We start from the raw sequence: 20,623 nt of genomic DNA, 5'->3' as shown, positions 1-20,623 counted from the left end.
CGTGTGACCAGGTTGGTGACCAGCATGAGGAGGAGGTGTCAGGCTGTTGTGGCTGCGTATGGATCTTCCACCGCTACTGAGGCTCCTGACATATTGTATTAAATTAATAAAGTGTAAAATTGCCAATATGTCTTGTTTGTTCCTTGTTACTGATAGAGAGTTCAATCATCCAATCCACCAAACAACTCAAAACAAGAGTCAACACCAACAGGAGAATACACTGTTGGCAGAGCATTTTGGCAAATTTTTCTTGGGCGCTACCCACATAATCAGCCGTGCTGCTCATCCTACGAATGCATGATCCTTACAAGTTGGAAATCATTGCGAAGGTAAATAAACAGGCTTTCCAACGATGTACTTAGAGTATCAAACTCTAAGTACACAACTAGTTTATATTTTGTAATGCAACTATACTGTGAACTATACTGTTAGTTTACTAGTTTTATAATTGTAGCCCAGTTTTTTGTTTATAAAAGTATTCTTATAAGTATATACTTTAAGTAGGAGTATTAAACTTTGAGTACACTACTAGTTTACATTTTGTACTGAAACTATGCTGTGAACTATAGGTATACTGTTAGTTTACTAGTTTTATACTTGTAGCTCACTTTAAAGTATACTCTCAGTGAACTACTAAGTTTGAGACTTCCCCTTTATGCACAGTTCTGGGAAATAGAAAATTTGTTCCACCAATCTTATGACTCCTGGGGAAGTGAAAAAGGTGGTCAGGGAAGGTGTAACCTGCACTCGGTAAACTGTCCTCTCTGCAGTCGCACGTTCCTCTACACACGGACCGTAAGTACTCTGCTTTATTTGAAAACAGTTAATTTGTTTAGTGGGTATCTTGTTAGTTAGTTGTCCTCGTTATGTTGTGAACCAGCAATGATATTGAATCCCAATATACAGTATATGTGTAAGTCTTGATACTAGTGATAAATGCATATTTAATGATGCACACAAGACAAACAATTTACATGTGTGTGTGTCAATTTGTGAATAAATATGGTGATTGATCTTCCTCTACACAAACAAAAACCACCTGGTATAAAATACAAACTGAATAACTATAATTTATTCCTCATATAAAGATGTCAAATGATCACTCTTTGTATGTTTTAAATTGTTACTATGTTAAGATATAAAATATAATACAATAACAATATATTCTGTACATATACACACATTTAAGTCTTGTTTTTAGTTGTGCATCATGGGTTATGCACATGTTACAGCTGGTATTTACCACCATATTTGATGTGAATTGTTTGATTACAGGGAAAATGGCAAATCCACAAGTACCAGTTGGTGAGTTTATACCGTCTGTTTGTGGAGACCAGTTACAACAGAACAGCTTGGTTGTTCCTCATAATTACATAGCTCTAATTTCCTCTAACTTTATTGAAAACATAATTATTTCCACCACTCTGTCTGTCCTCACTTTTTTGTTCTTGTCCATCCTCATTGTGTCTAGTGACAGTCGGCCCGTTGGGGGAAAATCCAGTTCAGGTTGCCTGCCCTCAGTGCCATCAGACGGTATTCACTGAGTTGGAGTACCTCCCTGGTTTGCTCACTTACATTTCCTGTGGAGGAATCTGTCTCATTGGGTACGAAGCAGTGAGATGTTATGCGCTCCATTATAAGCAGTAGAACCTTTTTGGGCAGCTGAAAAACTGGCTGTTTTTAGAGATTATGGAGCAAAAAGGTGGTGCTGAGGTGGTGCTAGAGGTAGGCCTATGGGTTAATTAAAGAAATATTTTGAAATTTTTTGAAATACACTTTCTTTCCAAGAGTTAGGCCTAGATGAGAAGATTACCCTAACACCAGTCTAGTGTCTGTGTGTTAAGTATGGAGCTATTAGCAAGAGAAGCAATTAGCTTAGCTTAGCATAAAGACTGGAAGCAGGGGGAAAAGCTAGCATGGTCCAAAATGAGTAAAACAAAATATGCCTACCTACACCCCAAAAGCTCAAGTAACACATTGTATCTAATTTAATTTAATCCGTACACAAACAGTAAAGTAAATTGTGTTTTTAAGGGGAGTTCTATGCTGTAACAACAACACAGTCTCACGGCAGTTCGTGAAATATGGTGCCTTCAAATGGGGTCGTGTTTACTGTGTTTACGAGTTGGGCCCATATGAATGCCCCCTCATGTCATATTCACGACCTCGAAAGTGGAAAGTGTCTGAAATTTTCAAGTTCACGACTTGTGACATGTTTTTTCATGTTGACAGAAATGGCGGAAGTTATGGAAGTTATTTTTTCGGTGCGTAATAAGTTAATATATTGTAATTTAGTCGTATATTGTTTTTCTTCGTAATTTTATAAAATGTCTAAGAAAAATGTTGATATTCCCAATGGCCTTATCTTTCCTGTCATTATACCTTTGCTGCATTATGTTACCCACTTGCTAGCTTGCTAAATTGTTAGCCTCTGTGGCTTCTAGACGCCGACAGTAACGTTAATATTGTTTATATTGCCGTTGCTTAGCAGCGGTGTTCTCACGACTTAACCACTTGAACGCCAAGCATATAGGACACGGCTTCCCATGTTGTAAACACAAGCTAAAGAGTTTCATTTGAAGGCACCACTACGTCATCCCTTCAGCTAGCCACTAGCATGACTAAATTTAAGTCTAAATTTGACCAGGTGTAATCAATCATGCACACAGCATGATTGATTACACCTGGTCAGTGGTGGCAGATGTAAATGTGACCTCAACGAACTGATTTGTGAAATGCATCAAAACTTAACCTATCCTTTATTTATTTATTTTTTAATTATTAGAGAAATGATCAAATAATGTGTTTAAAATCATATATTGTTCATGTATTGTATGCATCCTGACTTTAGCCTCTGTCCTCTCCAGCTGTGCATTCGGTTGCTGCCTCATCCCGTTCTTGGTGGACCGGCTGAAGGATGCAAAGCACAACTGTCCTAACTGCAAGACTGTACTTGGCGTGTATAAACGCATATAACTGAGAGCTGCAACGAGAAAAATAAATGGCAACTATTTTGATCATCGAATAATCAATTTAGTAATTTTTAGTAAGTGAAAAAGCCAAACGTTTGCTGATTTCATGCTTCTTAAATGTGAACATTTAATGCTTTATTTGGCTATACATGAAACTGAATTTGAAAAACATCACCGCGGGTTCTCGGAAATTACACAGGTTTTTTTTTCACTATTTCCTGACATTTATTTGACAAAATTATTATGTAATTATGATTAAGAAAATAATTGATAATGAAAATAATTGTTTGTTGCAGCCCTAACTGACATGATGTCCTTCTTAGGGTTAAACCTCCAACACATCCATCAGTACACCAGACTACAAACAGCAGTTTGAACAATTTCACAGTTGACTTTAACACTGTTATATGTCTTGTTATTTGTGATTTTGTAACTACATTTGTTTTTTGGCTGTGACAATTTATTCCTTTCAAACCCTTGAATATTAATAAACTGTGAACAAGCAAGTGACAAGCTTTAATGATTGTGCAACGATATAAAATATGCATTTATTATTAATCTCATACAGCTCCAGGCAAGGTAAGCCTACCTGAAGAAAGTGCTATTTCCAAAAGGATAGTCTGGATTACATTGACACAAATACAGCAGAAACTGTCATCTTCATTTTTTTTTGTTAATTTCACCATTAATTTTAACAATTAAAACAACTGAACCACCAGGGGGAAAAAAAATAAATATATATATATATATATAGCAAATATATGTGCCTAAAAAAAGTGTGAAAAGGTTTCCGAGCATACATACTCGGGATCAACTAATTATTATTATTATTATTATTATAACACCTATTGTGTTGTTATTGCACATTTAAATGTTCAAGGAAGCAATAAAATGTAGCATGTAGCTTCACAGCATCTCCTTCTATTAGTGGATATATTTATCAGTTAGAATGATCAGCCATGTGTTTCCTCATACAAGAGAAGCGGTGAGGAGCGTGAGGAGAATGAGGAAGGAGAAGCCAGCGTCAGCTCGGATGTGGGCGCCATTGTTACCTGAAACAGACAAACAAACTTACTTTAGAGATCAGTAACACGGTAATGATTGTGGAGGTTATATAAGGGCTGGGTGTGTTAAAATCCTTTGTATGAGACCATTCTGCCACACAAATAGGTTTGTTTGAAATATTCTGCCATTCTGTCGTTTCATGATGATATGAAAGAGCTTCTTGCTGCATAAACGCAGTGTCCCACTGTGATGACCCCTGGTGTCATCTAGGGTCTCCCTGTTATTAACCTGTGTCCGTCTTTGCCCTGCAGCTGGTTGATTGGAGTGATCTGGGACACCTGGGCCTGGTGTGCCTGGTTTACAACACACACATATTCCTCACTGATGTGCCCACACACACTACTGACACCACTGACTTCCACACTCCATGCGGTTAACATTTTAATTTGTTGTAATTTGGTTTAACTTGTTAAATAAATCCTCTTTTAGTAAATGTTCATATGGTGTGTCTTGGCCACTTGAGCCAGGTTGTAAAACCCACTTTATTAAGAAAACAGGGACAGTGTGTAGGATTTGGCAGCAGCTAGTGGTGTGGTTGCAGATTGCAACCAACTGAGTACCCCTCCACTCACTCCTCTCTTTCCAAGAACGTGAGCCATTGTGTGCAAAACTGTGGTAACGCTGTTCGCTTCGTTCAGAGGCCATCCTTACCATGATAACACTACTTTAGGAGCAACGGAAGTCAGACGGTGGTTGGCGGTAACGCAGTTTCACTAGTGTGTCAGAGAACTACGGTGACCTTCAGGTAACGTAAAAACGTAAAAGTCTCTCTCTAGAGTCAGTGTTTGGTTTGTCCGTTCTGTGTTACTGTAGAAACATGGTGGAGCAACATGGCGGACTGTAGATATGAAGGACTCATTCTAAGCTAACGAAAACACAACTATTGTTAGTTTGAGGTGATTATACACTAATGAAAACATACAAACATTATATTCCATTTCTGCTAATAGATCCCCGAAATGCTACACACTGTGCCTTTAAAAGTTCTTCAAAAACATGGTCTCCAGCTGATGTTTTAATGTTTTAATCTGACTCATTTTCAAACAAGAACCCCGTGACATGGTGTTAAATATGCACCTGATTGCTGCATATCTGATATAATGCTAAAAGACTGAAGCTAAAGCTAACAGGTCCCAGGCAATTAGTCCGCATTCTCACCAGTTGATGATCCATGTAGAAGATATGGAAATAAAACAACAAAAACATATTCAATGCTCACCTGTAGTGGTGGTCACAGAGCTGGTGGTGGTGGTCACAGAGCTGGTGGTGGTTGGAGAGCTGGTGGTGGTGGTCACAGAGCTGGTGGTGGTTGGAGAGCTGGTGCTGGTGCTCACAGAGCTGGTGGTGGTTGGAGAGCTGGTGGTGGTGGTGGTGGTGATGGTGGTGGTTGTAGGGTTGGAGGAGGTTGGAGCGGCAGTTGACGCGGCCGTTGAGTTGGAGGAGGTTGGAGCGGCAGTGGAGGCGGCCGTAGAGTTGGAGGAGGTTGGAGCGGCAGTGGAGGCGGCCATTGAGTTGGAGGAGGTTGGAGCGGCAGTGGCGGTGGCCGTAGAGTTGGAGGTGGTTGGAGCGGCAGTGGAGGCGGCCGCAGTGTTGGAGGAGGTTGGAGCGGCAGTGGAGGCGGCTGCAGAGTTGGAGGAGGTTGGAGCGGCAGTGGAGGCGGCTGCAGAGTTGGAGGAGGTTGGAGCGGCAGTGGTGTTGGTCGTAGAGTTGGTGGAGGCTGTAGAGTCAGCCCTTCCTCCCAGAAGCCCCAGTCCCAGCGCGTTAAGGGCTGACCGGGACTGCCTGCTGATCCAGTTACTTACCACTGTTTGGTTTTCATAGGGCTTTAAATCTGGCAAGTTGGTGCCAAGCAGACCTTGAACCTCGCTAACAGTCAGGTTCTAGGGAGAGCAGAGCAGAGACATTTCATATTATTTTATAAGCTAAATAAACTGTTTAAAAAGCCTTTTGGATCAGCTGGAAGATGTATCGCCACAAAGCTGAAAACAGGGCTGTTTTTCTTAGCACATGAAAAGTTGACTTTTTAGACCAGCCTATTTTCTTTGAAGCCATCCCCTACTTTTATCTAAGAAAAGTTGTTTATTTCGACAACCTCAGAGCAGACAATTCCTGGTGCACCCCCTGTGATCTTTGGTGCCCCCTCTGGGGTGCCTGGACACCAGGTTGGAAACCACTGATTTAGAGATACATGGTTCTCACAGGACAGCAACGCTACAAAACACATGATGATCTTATAGACCATGATGCATTGCTGCAGATTAAACTAGCCAACAGTATATAATGAAGTTAAAATTAGCACAACCTTAAACATCTACAGCAGTAAAATGCAGCATACACATTAATGCAGCTGTAATATTAATCCAGAAACATCAGATATAATAATTAAACACTGACAGGGAACATTTTATAGCACAATGAGTACTTTTACTTTTAGTACATTTTGCTGATAATACTAACACACTTTTACTACAGTAAGATTTTTAATGCAAGACTTGTAGTGGAGTTTTTTCACAGTACAGTATTTGTACTTTAGGATCTGAATACTTCTTCCACTTCTGTCCAAATGTAGCAACTTCAGTGTTTTGTCTTTTGCATCGTTGCTCTTTCTAATAACCTTTCACAAACAATCGACCTTTCAAAGACTGCTGCCTCCCAAGAGCTCCCAACACTGCTACACACACACACACACACACACACACACACACACACACACACACACACACACACACACACACACACACACACACACCACTGACCAGTAAAACGTTCTCATCCAAACTGGTGAAGGTAGCCAAGTCCATGTTGATGTTGGAGGTCGCCAAACTTCTGACGTAGGTTACATTTGCACCCCCTGCAGGCCAGGAAAGAAATAAACAGCATCAACTGTGTTCAAATGGAGGTTTCCTGCATGGAGTATTAATGTGTGTGCGTGGGTGGGCGGTCTGATTGCGTACCGATGTAAGGTATTGTGAGCTGGTAGGTGCTAGTAGGGACAGTTGAGCGGGTATTTGTGGCAAATGCTTCTCTGGCGATGATGAACAGTGCTTTCTTTTTCTCCGTGCTGCAGCTGGTCACCGTCAGGGCGTTGGCGTCTCTGCAGGCGACACAAACACACCGAGTAAAAGATGAGTGTGTTTTCAGTTCATGAAAGTTAATTGTACATTTTGGTCGCCTAAAAATGTCTTTCAGCATTCAGTTGTCCTTTTGTGTCACTTCTGGTTGCAACAAAACAAGAGGGCATTGGGCAAATACCAAGAACTTGAAGCTTCAAAACAGCAGTCCACAAACCAATAGGTGACATCACGGTCACTACGTCCACTTCTTTTATACAGTCTATCAGCCACTTTGAAACCAAACCTACGCCCTTGCACCTTCCATATAAAATGTATTAATGGCCTTTTGAACTGTGAGCAACAATGGTAAATACTGTTTGGTGTCATGATACTAGTGTAACAATTCCCCAAACACACACACACACACACACACACACACACACGGTTCTGACTTCTTACTTGAGGCTTGCTGGGGTAATGCTCTCCAAAACGCTGACATCCAGGAAGCACAGGTTGGCTCCTCCGATGGCGTTGAGCTCATAACTGCCCAGTTTGTTCCCTGCGTTACTCAGATACTTAGTGATGATGGCCTTCGCCTGGACGACAAGAAGAAACACTCATTCATCAGAACACACAGGCACATACATATAAACACAACACACTTGTTCACTTGTTTACTCACCAGGCTCGAGTCCCACGGCCCGTTCATCGAGTTCATCAAAGCGGAGAGTGTGTCGATCTGAGTGATATTCCACATGTTGATGTCAACAATAGTGGCCACACGGGACGCTGGGCCTAGGAGCTGAACCTGATCTTCTGGGATGGTAGAGTCCGCAGCGTAAGCCTAAAAATATGTGAGAATCATTATCACCCAGCAGACGATCAGAGTCAGTTCATTTGACTGTAGTAGTAGTTAGTCATGTGAGTCGTTAGTCTCGTCAGCCCCGTGAGTCACGTGAGTCGCTAATCAGTGAAGTTGACGTCAACCACGACCGTTTCCTAACCCTACCTAAGTGGATATGTTGCCTAAACCTAACTTCCTGTGAAAACAGAAGTTTATTTTGAAAAGACACTATGTAACGGGCGTATATTGACCCTGGTCCGTCCAAAAGTAACGCAAGAGGGGTAACCCCCTACGTCGGTCTCCGATGCCGAGGGGCACTGACCAAGCGGCGGTATTTCACGAGTTGGGAGTGAGAATGCGTTGGCACGAGTTGTGTGAGAGTTTGTAAACGGATGTTTTGAGATAGTTTTGCCCCCATTTATTTCAATTCATCAAGACTTTTCTCAGTTTTTTGATTTTCCGTTCACTGTGGAGGCATGCGAGAAGTTTTCTTCAAGAATTCAAAGCAATACAGGGTGAGTAAAATATATGCAATATTTCTTTAAATCTATTATTTATAATCAATTTTGGTTCTTACATGATTGGCCACACTTTGATCTTCATTATTATAAATTTTTATCTGACTGTAATTGTATCTCTCCATAAAGCGCTTTGGTCAACGATTGTTCTTTTGCTTTATTAATAAAATTGACTTAACCAGCACCAACAAGATAAAAGACATTTACAAACCAATCACGTCTTCCCATCACCTACCTCTCGCAGCTTGCTGAGAACAATCTTGAGGTATTCCTCCTGGTCCACCTTGTCAGTGATGGCCTCCAGGTTGTCTTTAACGGTCGAGGCGCTGAGGCAGCAGTTGAACTGATTTATGTCGTCATAATCGAAGGGGAACGTGGCAGCGCTGATGGTCACCTGGGTGATGGTTCCTACAGTGCACTCAGTTGCTAAAATCACAGCAGAAAAGTCGTTAAAATAGTAAATTCATGGAGAGGAAATACCAGATAAGGAGAGGGAGACTCACCGATAGATCGCTTTGACCTCTTTTGAAGGGATTTTCTTAGTTCTTCCTTCAGCGTCTTCTCATTCTGTCTGCTCACTCCGTTGCTCTCAGTAACTTTCAGGAAGTAACTCAAGAAGTCCCGCTTCGTTTCCTGCTCGCAGGAATAAACAATACGCAAAAACCAAACATCACCGACCTCAATCCAACACCAAGCAGGTGACGAGATGCCACAGACGAACGGTCACCTTTTTCTTCTAAATGCATTTATTCGTGTGTGTTTGTTACTCACTTTGTCAAAGTAATTGTAAAAGGTTGAGGTCAAATACAGTGGTATCATCCCAAGGTCCTTCAGAGTATCTCCGTTCCATGTTGATGGTGCTCTGGTTATTGAAAAATAAACAGGATATCAAACTGAAATTGAAATGTTTTAACTGGTCACTAAATTACAATTTGGTTGTTTTTTTAAATTGTTTTCTGTTTTTTGGAAAGAAACAGAAGAAAATAGGGGGCTGCTGGTAAGAAATAATTTCTGCTGATACTATTATGACATACAATAAAGAGGTATTATGATTCAAAATAGAATAGATGTATTGCCGCTGTTGACGTACCCGTACTGTGTTGCCCCGCTCTGCAGTAGCGCTTCAACAGCAGCCGCTTGAGCGCTGTCGAGGTCTGTGCAGTCCTTGAGTTCTTCCAAGATGGACGGGTCAGAGGTCTCGATGTAGGATCCATCCAGAACGCAGCACATGTTTCCCAACACCGATATATCATCCTTAGTCAAACTTGTGTTTGTTATATCCTTAGAAAATAGAAGGATTAAGAACAGCAACAAATTACAGATTGGAATATAAAAGAACAGAAGCATCTGAATTTAGATTTACACTGTTGACACTCACAGTTGTGCCTTTACGCTGTGATATTTATTCCTTATTGCAAGGGTTGTCAAACTTTTTGGGGCAAGAGAACATTTTCCAAGGACCCTCATAATCGTACCACTGATTAAGAATAATGCTTACTACCATTTGTACTCTTAGATGCCATTGATTGAAACTATTCATATTATAAAACTTTTCAAACTAAATACTTCAGACCTGTTTGATAGTGACAAACAGAAACACATTTCAATTTGAATCATGTTAACGCCACTTTGTTTTGCCCTGATAGTCCGGATGCTTTGTAATCAGATGTTGCTTTAGCTTGGCCGGGCATGAGAGAGAGAGAAAGAGAGAGAGAGGGGTATGACATGTAACAAAGACCCTCTTTAAAATCCAATCCAATCGTATCCAGATTGCATCTAGATATGATTTAACCTGGTTACATTTAGTGTTGGAGTAACTTTGATCTTCCTTCATTCAGTTTATTAAACACTATTTGATTCCTGAGAAAGCCAGTTTAAATGTAGTTTAATAGGCTCTTTTCGTAGAAACTGGGAGCATTAGAGATGTATGTGTTGTTCTGTTGTTCGGGGACTCACCAGGCAGCTCCTGGCGTTATCAAACAGAGCGGTCTGTTTGTAGCTGAGGGCGGAGGAGAAGACGGAGAAGTCTGCTTTTGACAGCTGTTCAAAATAGGACCTGCAGCTGGACTGTGGCACCATGGGGTAACTGTAGAGAGACGAAAAGACAGCAACTAACACAAACTGTTCTGTAATCATTACAAAACCTGTTTTAGTTAAACTCACTCATAGTACAGCAGCATATCATGAGGATAGAGGTCGAAGCTGGTGGCATCTGTCTCCTCTTTGATGTGGTTGTACATGCAGGTCAACTGTTGGTGAGACGAGCAAAAACTTTAAATAATTCAGTATATACGTATCTCCTTTATTGTTTATTGTATAATGTAGACACATAGAGTGATGCAGGGACGATGTATTTTTGTAGGCCAACCAGGAAGTTAGCATCGCCCTGGGTTCCCTCGACAAAAAGCCAATGGGATTTTTCTATTGGGTTTTGGATTATTGCAGAAAATAAACTCTGTGGCAAACAAACGTTTATGATACTTACACGTTTTGTTCAACAATATAATCTTCACAAATGAACACCACTTCTATGATTTTTGAAGTGTGAATGCAAACGGCAGAGGTTAAAAGGACCGGAAGTGCTACAATGCTAACTCATATCCCGGTTTTAGGACTCATTCCTGCACCACTCTTTTGTTTCAACTGCACGCACGCACTCACACACACACACACACACACACGCACACGCACACGCACACGCACACGCACACGCACACGCACACACACACACACACACACACACACACGCACACGCGCACACACACACACACACACACACACAAACACACACACACCCGCACACACGCAATCTCACCTGAGTCTCCTCCAGTGTGACCTTGTTGCTGCCTGTCCTCCGACAGGCTTTGATCAACTTATTGATCTGTGCCTTCTGAACAGACCCCACTCCGGTGCATGTGAACCCTTGCAGCACAGAGGACGATAAACTACACGCACACACACACACACACACATAGTATGTTACTTACATATTGAAACCCACCTGCAGGACATTCCCTGATTGGGTATTTCGTGTAAACTCTTCCTTCAAAACTCACTTGTTTGGACTTCCCAGCTCTGCGGTCGCTGATTCCGCAGCCATTACGTCAAAGAACAACTCAACCTAAAAAAGAAATACATAGTGTGTATTTGACATACTCTACAGTAGGTGTGTTCAGTACAAAAATGTGTGTTTCATGTACCTGGTCCCGTTCCCATTTCTTGTTGTTGAGTGTGTCGATAGTGCTGCCGGTATTTGAGAGGCCCAGCAGCAGAGCACGAGGGATCTCAGAGGCCAATTCATCTGGAACGTTCAGTATGATCTTGTCGCTGTCGCTGTTCACTGATATGATCTGGGTGAGGATGTGGGAGGTAAGTTAAATGACCGCCCGCTCTGTTTCATCTCTGATGACAGCCGACAGTGATGTCACAGTATCTTGAAGTACACTTCTACATCACTGCAGTTTGTGGGTCTCCAATCTATACTCAATTTACTGTTATTTTTTGTCTTCTCTGTATATTTGACGGCATCTACTGTTTTGGAAGAGGGATCCCTCTCCATTTAAGGGTTTTTATTTGTGTTTTTCCCTTATCTGAATTGAGGATCTAAGTATGGAGGATGTTATATATCGTATATCTTCTGGAGCCAATTTGTGATTTTGGACAATATAAATAAAATCCTGTAACAGAAAAAGGAAGTCATCATACCTGAGCAACAAAGAGCTCCCGGACGACCTGTGGAGCGGACGCTATGTGTTCCAGAAATGAAGGATTTTTAGATGCAGTAATCAGCTCGGAGCCGCTGATGCTGCTGAATGTTTCCGCTGGTACACCCACAACAAGAGAGCCCAGCATGAGCAACGACGACATGCTGTTGATCTGTTGTGATGGAAGACACAAATGAGACCGCTTTATTCTGACTGGTGTGCTTATAGAGAACCTAAATCAAATCAATGTGACAGACAGACTGACAGACCTGCACCATCCCCGAAGACAACAGAGCCTGGATGATGGCCTTGGCCTGACCTTCATCCCAGCCCGTCACATCGCTGAGAGTGGTGAGGGCATCATACAGGTCCAGAGGGTCTATCGTCTTGATCTGACCGGTGGACAGGCCGGTGCTTCCATTGCCGAGGGAAGAAATGGCCGTGGCATCGATGTCGCCTCCGAGGTTACCCGCCAAAGCTGCAGTAATCTAGAGGGGAAAAGTAAAAACTTTGTCGGATGCAGTTATATTTCTGAGTTTGTATTTTTGAGTGTAAAGGTTTGTTCTTGGGGCAATTCCCTACAAAGTAGCAACCTCAATCCAAAGTCCATTTTTGTACTTCTACCATTCATACCTTCTAAAGTACAATTACGTACCCAGAGGAACCAAATCATTACTTTTCAACATGAGGAGGCTCACTGGGAGCTCCTTTAGAGTGCAATTTATTGACACATCTTCGTAAGTGACGTTTCGAGCCCAAGCTCTTCTTCAGACTTAATATTGAGTTAAGTTAAGGCATTAAGTACAAGACCTCAACATCATCTTGATGTTGCAGATTGCAACCAATTGAAACTTCTGCTGTGTACCAAGCATGTAGGAGAACTATGACTTGTCACTCATCAAACCATTCAGTGACCGATTATGTCCTGAATGGGAGCGAAGGCATCTGCATTCATTATGTTTTTCTTTTAAATTGTCACCTGTCTGTTTGTGAAAAATGTACGTCTCAGCAGGAAACTATACTGCTAACGTTTGTGTGTGTGTTTATTACCTGTGAGTCCAGGGCTGTACAGATAATGGACAGGTTGTGCAGAACCATTATACTTTCTTGTGATGCCAGCTGGCTGAATGCTGGACCAGAAGCGAAACACCGATACAACAGAGGAAGCCTGCAGAGAGAATCGGTTTATACACAGATAGTATTGTTCACGTATGTATTTGTGATGATGTGTGAGTTTTTTTTCCGCTGTTTAAACTCACAGTAAGGGGTAGAAGTTGATGTCCTGTTTATAGACGAGCTCAGTGTAGTATTCGATGAAGTTGAGAGGTAAAGTGGTGTGGTTGAGGATGGCGATGTTCACAGGGTTCACTGTGAACTCCTGGATAACCTTCAGAGAGGACAGAGAGGCGGTTTAAACACTGGAACGGTGGTCTGTGCATCATTAATCCATCAATCTTCAACATAAATTCAATCCCAGCGAACAAAACCTGAGCTTTAGATTTAACAAATTCGGTTCAGTAGCCTACCTTATCCGATCCAAACATCAGAAGATCCTCCAGAGTGAGGAAAGGCATGAAAGGGCCGATGTACTCAGCAAACCAGGCTGTGGAGTTTAGTTCTGGGTTGCTGGGGTTGTAACACCTTGGCACCGTCGCTACAACGACAAAAGCCAGGGAAATAAATAAAGATTAAACTAGAAAGGTGCACTCAGTAGAGTGTAGATCTCCGCCAGGTGTATCTGCAATGACCACTGCTGTAATGGTTGATTGAATGAATGGCCAACTGCCCATCTAGACTGCAAGTGTATCATGACGCTGCTATTGCAATCTATGCAGATGTCTGCACCAGCTCTGTGCAGGCGCGTGTCTCAGCTCCGTCTCACGGGCGTAACCGTGACTTGAAGCGCTTATTTAGGCTTCAAGTCTGTTTTTTTTCAACAACACACATGTAATCGTGAGGTTGACGCCAAACAAAAAGGCACGGAATTACTGTCTCTGGTCACAGAGCAGTGGCTGAGCGGCGGCGATGCAGTCATCAGTGTGTGAGTCATCAGTAGTGAGTGAGGAGTCGGCTGTCAATCAATGGAAGTATCAAACAGGCAATAAAAGGTGTTTTGAGAAACTGCAACCACAAGAGGTCCTTGAGCATGCAGCCATAAATGAGCATCCAAAATATTATGCAGTTTGGTGCAGCAGTATGTGAGATTAGCTGTGGACAGACACAGAGATGCACACACTCATTCATACACACAGTCGATCTCATGATCCTCCTGGCGAAGATAATCAAAACAACATAAAAATATAGTCAGGCTAATTGAGACTCTTTTCACTGTGGACCATTTTGTTCTCCTTTTGTTGAAGGTGCTATATATCTTCAATAAAACATTTCCACATTAATTGAAGATACTGATCTTGTCGCCTGGCACTTTTTTGAGAAACAAGTTGCTTAAAGGGGTCTTACAGTGTCAAAGACACGCTCTGTGTTACACTGGAGACTGACCTGAGGTGAGGTAGGCTCTGATGGTGTTGAACACGTCTGGTCTCATAAAGTCTACAGCAGTGTAGTTGTATTCACCGAGAACTGAAACGCTGAAATCAAAACACATGATTTGAAAAACATCCAAGAAATGACATGATATAAAAAAAATGTTTCCAAAATGAGCATCAAGTGTTGTGAAAACCACTCGTACATCTTTTGGAAGGCCAGGCAGGAGGCGTTGTGTGTTCTATTGGGGCTGATCAGACTCTTTGTGAGGAAGCCCAAGTAGTTATGGAGGCGTCGGTCAAACCAGGCGTTGACCTCTGAACTCTCGGAGCTGCTAATCGCCATGCGCCAGACGCAAGGCAGCGTGGGCCGCCGCACCACCGCCGGGAGGTACTCCTGTAGTGAATGTACACATTATTATTGCATGAATTTGTGTTTGCATTCCAGTGTGTTTGTGTGTGTGGTACATACGGTCTCCAGGAACATCGGCGTCTGGATGAAGTTGTCGTAGATCACACAGAGCTCTGCATCGTTGTCGACGACGTCAGGGCGACGGAGAAAATCTCCGAGAGCTGATGGAGGCATGGAGTTCACCAGCTGGAGGAGCAGCAGACATTAGCTAAGTCAACAAGTCAGTCACAAGTCACAAGCTTCAACCCAAGCACTAAAACTAACGGTCTCTGTTATTTTTTGGACACACACCTGATGCATCCTGTCGTGAGGCATGAGGGACAGGAAGGTGGTGAGGTTGGGGAACTGGAAGCCCCCGAACGAGCGCTCCAGGAAACTGTAGAAACTGTGGTTGAAGTTGTCACCGTAGCACTGAAGAGGAATTGGTCCTAGAATGAGGGAGAGTGAAAGAGGTCGCCTGTCAAACACACTTGGTTGAAATGAAGTCTTTCAATGTTTCAAAGATGGTAAATTAGAGGACTTATGCTCGCTGTAAACTGCCATCAAGAGTGTTAAAAAATGAAGGGTTTATTCAACATTTTATAAGCAAAATTATGAGGGCTGCCAATCGATTAAAATATTTAATTGCGATTAATTGCAAATGAATCACATTTTTTTGTCTGTACAAAATGTGCCTTAAAGGGAGCCTGTTTCAACTCATGTTTACAGACTAGGGCTGTCAATTGATTAGAATATTTAATCATGATTAATCGCATGATTGTCCATAGTTAATCACGATTAATAGCAAATTAATCACACGTTTTTTATATGTTCAAAATGTACCTTAAAGGGAGATTTGTCAAGTATTTAATACTCTTATCAACATGGCAGTGGGCAAAATGCTTGCTTTATGCAAATGTATGTATATATTTATTACTGGAAATCAATTAACAACACGAAACAATAATAAATATTGTCCAGAAACCCTCACAGGTACTGCATTTAGCATAAAACAATATGCTCAAATCATAACATGGCAAACTGAAGCCCAACAGGCAACAACAGCTGTCAGTGTGTCAGTGTGCTGACTTGACTATGACTTGCCCCAAACTGCATGTGATAATCATAAAGTCTGTAAAGAGGAGACTCGTGGGTACCCAGAGAACCAATTTTCCTTGCCAAAATTTTGCATATGTTTGGAGCGTTATTTAGCCTCTTTTGCAACAAGCTAGTATGACATGGTTGATACCAATGTATTCGTTTTCTAGTTTCATACGGCTCTTCACTCTAGCTTTAAAACTGAGCCCGCTACAACCTAATAATCGCAAATTGTATTAATGCGTTAAAGAAATTAGTGGCGTTAACACGTTATTATCGCATTAACTTTGACAGCTCTATTTTAAACAATAACCTCTCTGTTAGATCAATAACTGTCATGTAATTCCTGCAAAAGGATTAAGTATCCTGACGACTTATTTTAATTTATACAGGAAAAAAACTGATGTGATTACAGTAATGCATCATTTTGTAAATGTGTTTTCACCCGAAAGTGTTTACTTTCAGTGTGCTTTCTTTACCTTTGAGAAGCTGAACGATGTGGTTGTGGATTTCTTTCTTTGTATCTTCACTGAGAGAGGAGATTGTTGAATTCAGGTTCTCGACTCTGAAATAAAATAAATAAAATTGAATAAAAAACAAGGCAATCAATGATTTTTTTTTACATTTATATGGAATCCCATACAGATGATGTAAGACAAATTACAATTTTCTAAAACCAAAAAATTGTTCAGTTCAATTGATTCCAGTAAAATCAAATCATCAGTTTGTAAACGTACCCCTGCTGCTCGATACTGCAGTTTCTTCCTGCCAGTATTCTGAAGAACGGTGCAACGTGACGCAGCGACAGGTTGACCAGCAGGGGGCGCAGTCGGTTGTGGAACCACTGCGACACGACTGAATCACCCACCAAGTGATCGGAGAGGTTTGCCCGTTCAAACACAACTTGCAACATGGCTGACCTCACCGCGGACTGGAACATGTTTTCATGACCCTGCAGGAAAAAGTTTTAAGAATACATTTTTTTTTTTTTCTGCAAACGACAACAAGCAGCTTTAAGTGATATGATTTAGTTAGTGGTGCTAGTTTAACTGCACTTTCTTCTAATATTTCTGTGAGAAGTGTCATTTTGCTAAAGTGTGGAGCTTCTCGCACACTAACCATGATAGCAGGTGAGAAGTAATCAAAGAAGGCGGGGAAGAATCGGTCGGGGATACGTCTCATCACCATGAAAACCTGGTCAGCAGAGGTGAGCTGGCCAGGTGTGGAGGACACCTCTGCCAGCTGTCTGACTGTCAGCTGTGGTAAAGCTTCCATCTGCACGTGAACAGACAAATATATGAACAACGACGAAGAGGGTTAAAACACAGAGAGGTAAAAAAACAATAAATGAACATAATAACAAGAGATGAAACAGGAAGTACCGCCGAAAAGTTGGAATAGAGCAGCTGCAGGTCGTTGAAGGACACGAGGACAGAGAAACCTCCCAAGTTCCTCTGCAGCCATTCTCCGCTGTTGATGGTGTTTGAGCTGCAGCTGGAGTCTGAACCACAAAACACAACAACAAATTCAACTTTACTGCACGCTGTTTATTATTGGCTCACAAGCCTTGTTAGAAGAGAGAACCAAACATCAGTAATCTTCCACAGAGATAAACAAAACATTCTTAAAATTTTTAAAATGATTAATTCACAATCATAATATTTTTTTCAGGAAAAGTCAAACTTTCATTCAACACCTTTGTGAAGGCTTTTTTTTGTTATTATTATTTGTCTACATTAAATGTTATTAACCTTCGTTATATATATTTGTTTGAAATGTTGTCTTGGTAATATTTGGATTCGGTTTGCAGACATTACTCTTTTCATCAATGCTATTTTTCCATATCTGCTGTACGTGTTGCGGGTATAATTATGCTCTTTCTATGAGGATCTAATAATGGCAAAGTTGTCTCTCCATTTTTCATCCAGCTGAATATTGTTTTCAGGTACATAATGAGTTTTACAGCCTCACAAAGACACTGTAAACTGTTACTTTTATACTTTTACTCTAGCACAAAACATTTATGATTTATAATGTTTTTGTAAAATGCACTGAGACAATTTGTGATTTTACACTCAAAATAAACAGATTTACTTACTGACTTTGACATCTTTATGGAAATGTATGAATGTACCTGCGGTGTTATTCCTGGTCAGGAAAACCCTGATGAAGTGAGTGTAGACAGAAACCTGCCTGGCGAGAGTCATGTGAGGCTGGAGACGGCTCAAAATCTGCACGCTGAGTTCAGGAATGAAATGAAGGGGTCAAGGGTTAATGACAATATCTTGTGAATCTATCTAGTGAATGTGTGAGAGGCTTTCTGCTGCTCACATTTGCTGGTAGGTGCTGCAGTTCAACCCCTTTGTGGTGAGGCATGAGAGGAAGTCAGGAGAAATGGCGGGCAGGAATGGGCGCAGCCGGCGGTTAAACCACAGCTGGATGAAGGCGGGATTATTGAGGCTGGCGACGCCAAACGTGTCCAAACGGATTTCTCGTATAGAGTCCAAAACCATCGACACTGCAGGATTTCTGGGGTCCAGAGTCTGCAAGAAAACCAAAAAGTTTCTAGATTTCATCAGGAAACGGGTAAAATGAGGAGAATTGCTAATTCGTACCGTGTTGGTTAGAAGATCCAGAGCTGCGTCCAGCACGAGTGAGGCCTTGGAGAGGAGAAGCTTCCAGACGGGTCTCGAGCCGCTGGAGTTGGAGGAGCGATTACACGCCAATATGGCCGCCAGATCCTCTGCTTTCAACGCCGCCAGCTGTGTGATGAAAGAAAACATTCGGACAATGAAGGAGGATCAGAAAACATACCGAAGATTCAAACTGAAACCATTTCACACAACAGTAGGTTTATGACTGTTGAGATGTTCAGCGGTAGAGGAATTACCCAGATACTTTACTTTAAAGTAGAAATAACACAATCTAAAAATACTCCATTAAAAGTTCTGAATTTAAAATGTTACTGAAGAAAAAGTACAGAAGTATTACCAACAAAATGTACTTAAAGTATCAAAAGTAAAAGTACTCATTTTGCAGAACTCCTTTCAAAGTGTTATATTATGTTTAAAGTTTTTATTGCCACAAAAGGTATAGGACAACAGCAGTAAAACTATAAACTATAAAGGGACTGGTATTTACATTTTGCAACAATACTCCCCCCCCATTCCTCTTTGATGCGATTGAGATAGTGTGGTACACATGGAAGATTTGACAACTTAAACATGGAATTAAATTAGGTAATCACAGAAATAGTAAAGAAGGAAAAATAAATAAATAAATAAATAAATAAATAAATAAATAAATAAATAAATAAATAATAAAGACAAATTATATATATATATATATATATAATTCAAATATTAATATTTAATATTTAAAAAGAAAAGTTAGTGGTTGCTGACACTCATGTTGGACTATAGAAATCTGTAGACAGGCACAAGGATCTTATATGGGGGGTCAAAAGTGTTATATTATTATAGAATATTATATTATTCTGTTTCTGTTTTTATCACTAACGAATACATGTAAGAGTGTTTTAATGTTGTAGTTTCCAGTGGTGGAATGTAACTTGGTACATTTATTTAAGTACTGTACTTAACAGCTCATTTTACTTGACTATTTCTATTCTATGCTACTTTATACTTCTACTCCACTACATTTATTTTACATAGTTACTGGTTACTTTTTACAGATTCGAAATATATTCAACAAAAATCAACTAATAAATGATGATGTATTATTGTAGATTGAGCTACACGGCCATCTTTACCAGCTACAACATCAGTGATGCTTATATACTAATGGTTGTTAAACTGGAAAAGGCCTTGTTCATGTTTGGTATACATTTCTATGTGTTCTCTTTCAATAAAGTATTAAAAACAGAAAAGTAACAAGTAAATACAAGGCTCAAATAAGTAAAAAGTCAAACTAAATCTTTCTGAAATGTAATGGAGTAGAAGTATATAGTAGCATAAAATGGGAATACTCTAGTAAAGGACAAGTATACCTCCAAACTGAGTAAATTTACTTCCACCACTAGAGATGTTTGGGTGTCTTACCGAGGCACAGGCGAATTCCTCAACAGCAAAATCACAGAAGCGTCCGTTCATCAATCCGCTGTCGAGGTGGAGCTGCAGCATTGTGCTGGAGAATCAGAATAAAAGATCAAATTATTTATTGACGTATATTAACATAAAATATTTAAACAAGCTCAAAGTACGACAGAGAGAGAGAGAGAGAGAGAGAGAGAGAGAGAGAGAGGTTTATAAATCCCACCTGTTCACTCCAGCACAAATGTTGCTTTCTGTGGAAAAAAAGCAATAAATTAATTCAAAGTGATTATTAATATTAAAATATTGAATCATTTTATACATTTTTTAAAGCAGTGAGACAACTTACCATTTGCCATGACAACATTGCACTTGGGAGAGAAAAAGATTAAGATGGTTATGAGTCTTTTATCATCAAGACAAATATGAGACTAACAATATTC

At 40.8% G+C, this 20,623-nt stretch overlaps 1 protein-coding gene across 3 annotated transcripts in view; it reads right to left on the bottom strand.

The window, feature by feature from the left end:
* Window positions 1–3,493: 3,493 nt before the first annotated feature.
* The window catches only part of LOC141764496 (uncharacterized), a 43,012-nt gene continuing 25,882 nt past the window's right edge, over window positions 3,494–20,623 (bottom strand). Inside the window, exons 32-66 of one of the 3 annotated variants that reach the window (XM_074629783.1) lie at window positions 20,530–20,551; window positions 20,407–20,434; window positions 20,190–20,274; window positions 18,744–18,890; window positions 18,460–18,671; window positions 18,263–18,366; window positions 17,511–17,629; window positions 17,248–17,403; window positions 16,866–17,080; window positions 16,608–16,693; window positions 15,343–15,479; window positions 15,112–15,237; window positions 14,846–15,036; window positions 14,656–14,744; window positions 13,683–13,810; window positions 13,416–13,543; window positions 13,207–13,324; window positions 12,426–12,644; window positions 12,158–12,328; window positions 11,653–11,802; window positions 11,509–11,573; window positions 11,268–11,397; window positions 10,616–10,701; window positions 10,409–10,538; window positions 9,543–9,733; window positions 9,224–9,314; window positions 8,956–9,085; window positions 8,688–8,878; window positions 7,773–7,934; window positions 7,550–7,686; window positions 6,992–7,131; window positions 6,794–6,888; window positions 5,408–5,917; window positions 5,257–5,329; window positions 3,812–4,042 (exon numbers count right to left, since the gene is read on the bottom strand). In XM_074629783.1, the coding sequence (XP_074485884.1) occupies window positions 3,942–4,042; window positions 5,257–5,329; window positions 5,408–5,917; window positions 6,794–6,888; window positions 6,992–7,131; window positions 7,550–7,686; window positions 7,773–7,934; window positions 8,688–8,878; window positions 8,956–9,085; window positions 9,224–9,314; window positions 9,543–9,733; window positions 10,409–10,538; window positions 10,616–10,701; window positions 11,268–11,397; window positions 11,509–11,573; window positions 11,653–11,802; window positions 12,158–12,328; window positions 12,426–12,644; window positions 13,207–13,324; window positions 13,416–13,543; window positions 13,683–13,810; window positions 14,656–14,744; window positions 14,846–15,036; window positions 15,112–15,237; window positions 15,343–15,479; window positions 16,608–16,693; window positions 16,866–17,080; window positions 17,248–17,403; window positions 17,511–17,629; window positions 18,263–18,366; window positions 18,460–18,671; window positions 18,744–18,890; window positions 20,190–20,274; window positions 20,407–20,434; window positions 20,530–20,551 (4,863 nt within the window). In that variant the 3' untranslated portion in view covers window positions 3,812–3,941. Of the gene's footprint in view, window positions 4,043–5,256; window positions 5,918–6,793; window positions 6,889–6,991; window positions 7,132–7,549; window positions 7,687–7,772; window positions 7,935–8,687; window positions 8,879–8,955; window positions 9,086–9,223; window positions 9,315–9,542; window positions 9,734–10,408; window positions 10,539–10,615; window positions 10,702–11,267; window positions 11,398–11,508; window positions 11,574–11,652; window positions 11,803–12,157; window positions 12,329–12,425; window positions 12,645–13,206; window positions 13,325–13,415; window positions 13,544–13,682; window positions 13,811–14,655; window positions 14,745–14,845; window positions 15,037–15,111; window positions 15,238–15,342; window positions 15,480–16,607; window positions 16,694–16,865; window positions 17,081–17,247; window positions 17,404–17,510; window positions 17,630–18,262; window positions 18,367–18,459; window positions 18,672–18,743; window positions 18,891–20,189; window positions 20,275–20,406; window positions 20,435–20,529; window positions 20,552–20,623 lie in introns of all 3 variants that reach the window. The other 2 variants (XM_074629781.1, XM_074629780.1) reach the window with 2 other exon arrangements.

Source organism: Sebastes fasciatus, chromosome 3 (genome assembly GCF_043250625.1).
Source record: "Sebastes fasciatus isolate fSebFas1 chromosome 3, fSebFas1.pri, whole genome shotgun sequence".
NCBI classification, from domain to species: domain Eukaryota; kingdom Metazoa; phylum Chordata; class Actinopteri; order Perciformes; family Sebastidae; genus Sebastes; species Sebastes fasciatus.
This window is presented reverse-complemented; position numbering and strand designations above follow the sequence as displayed.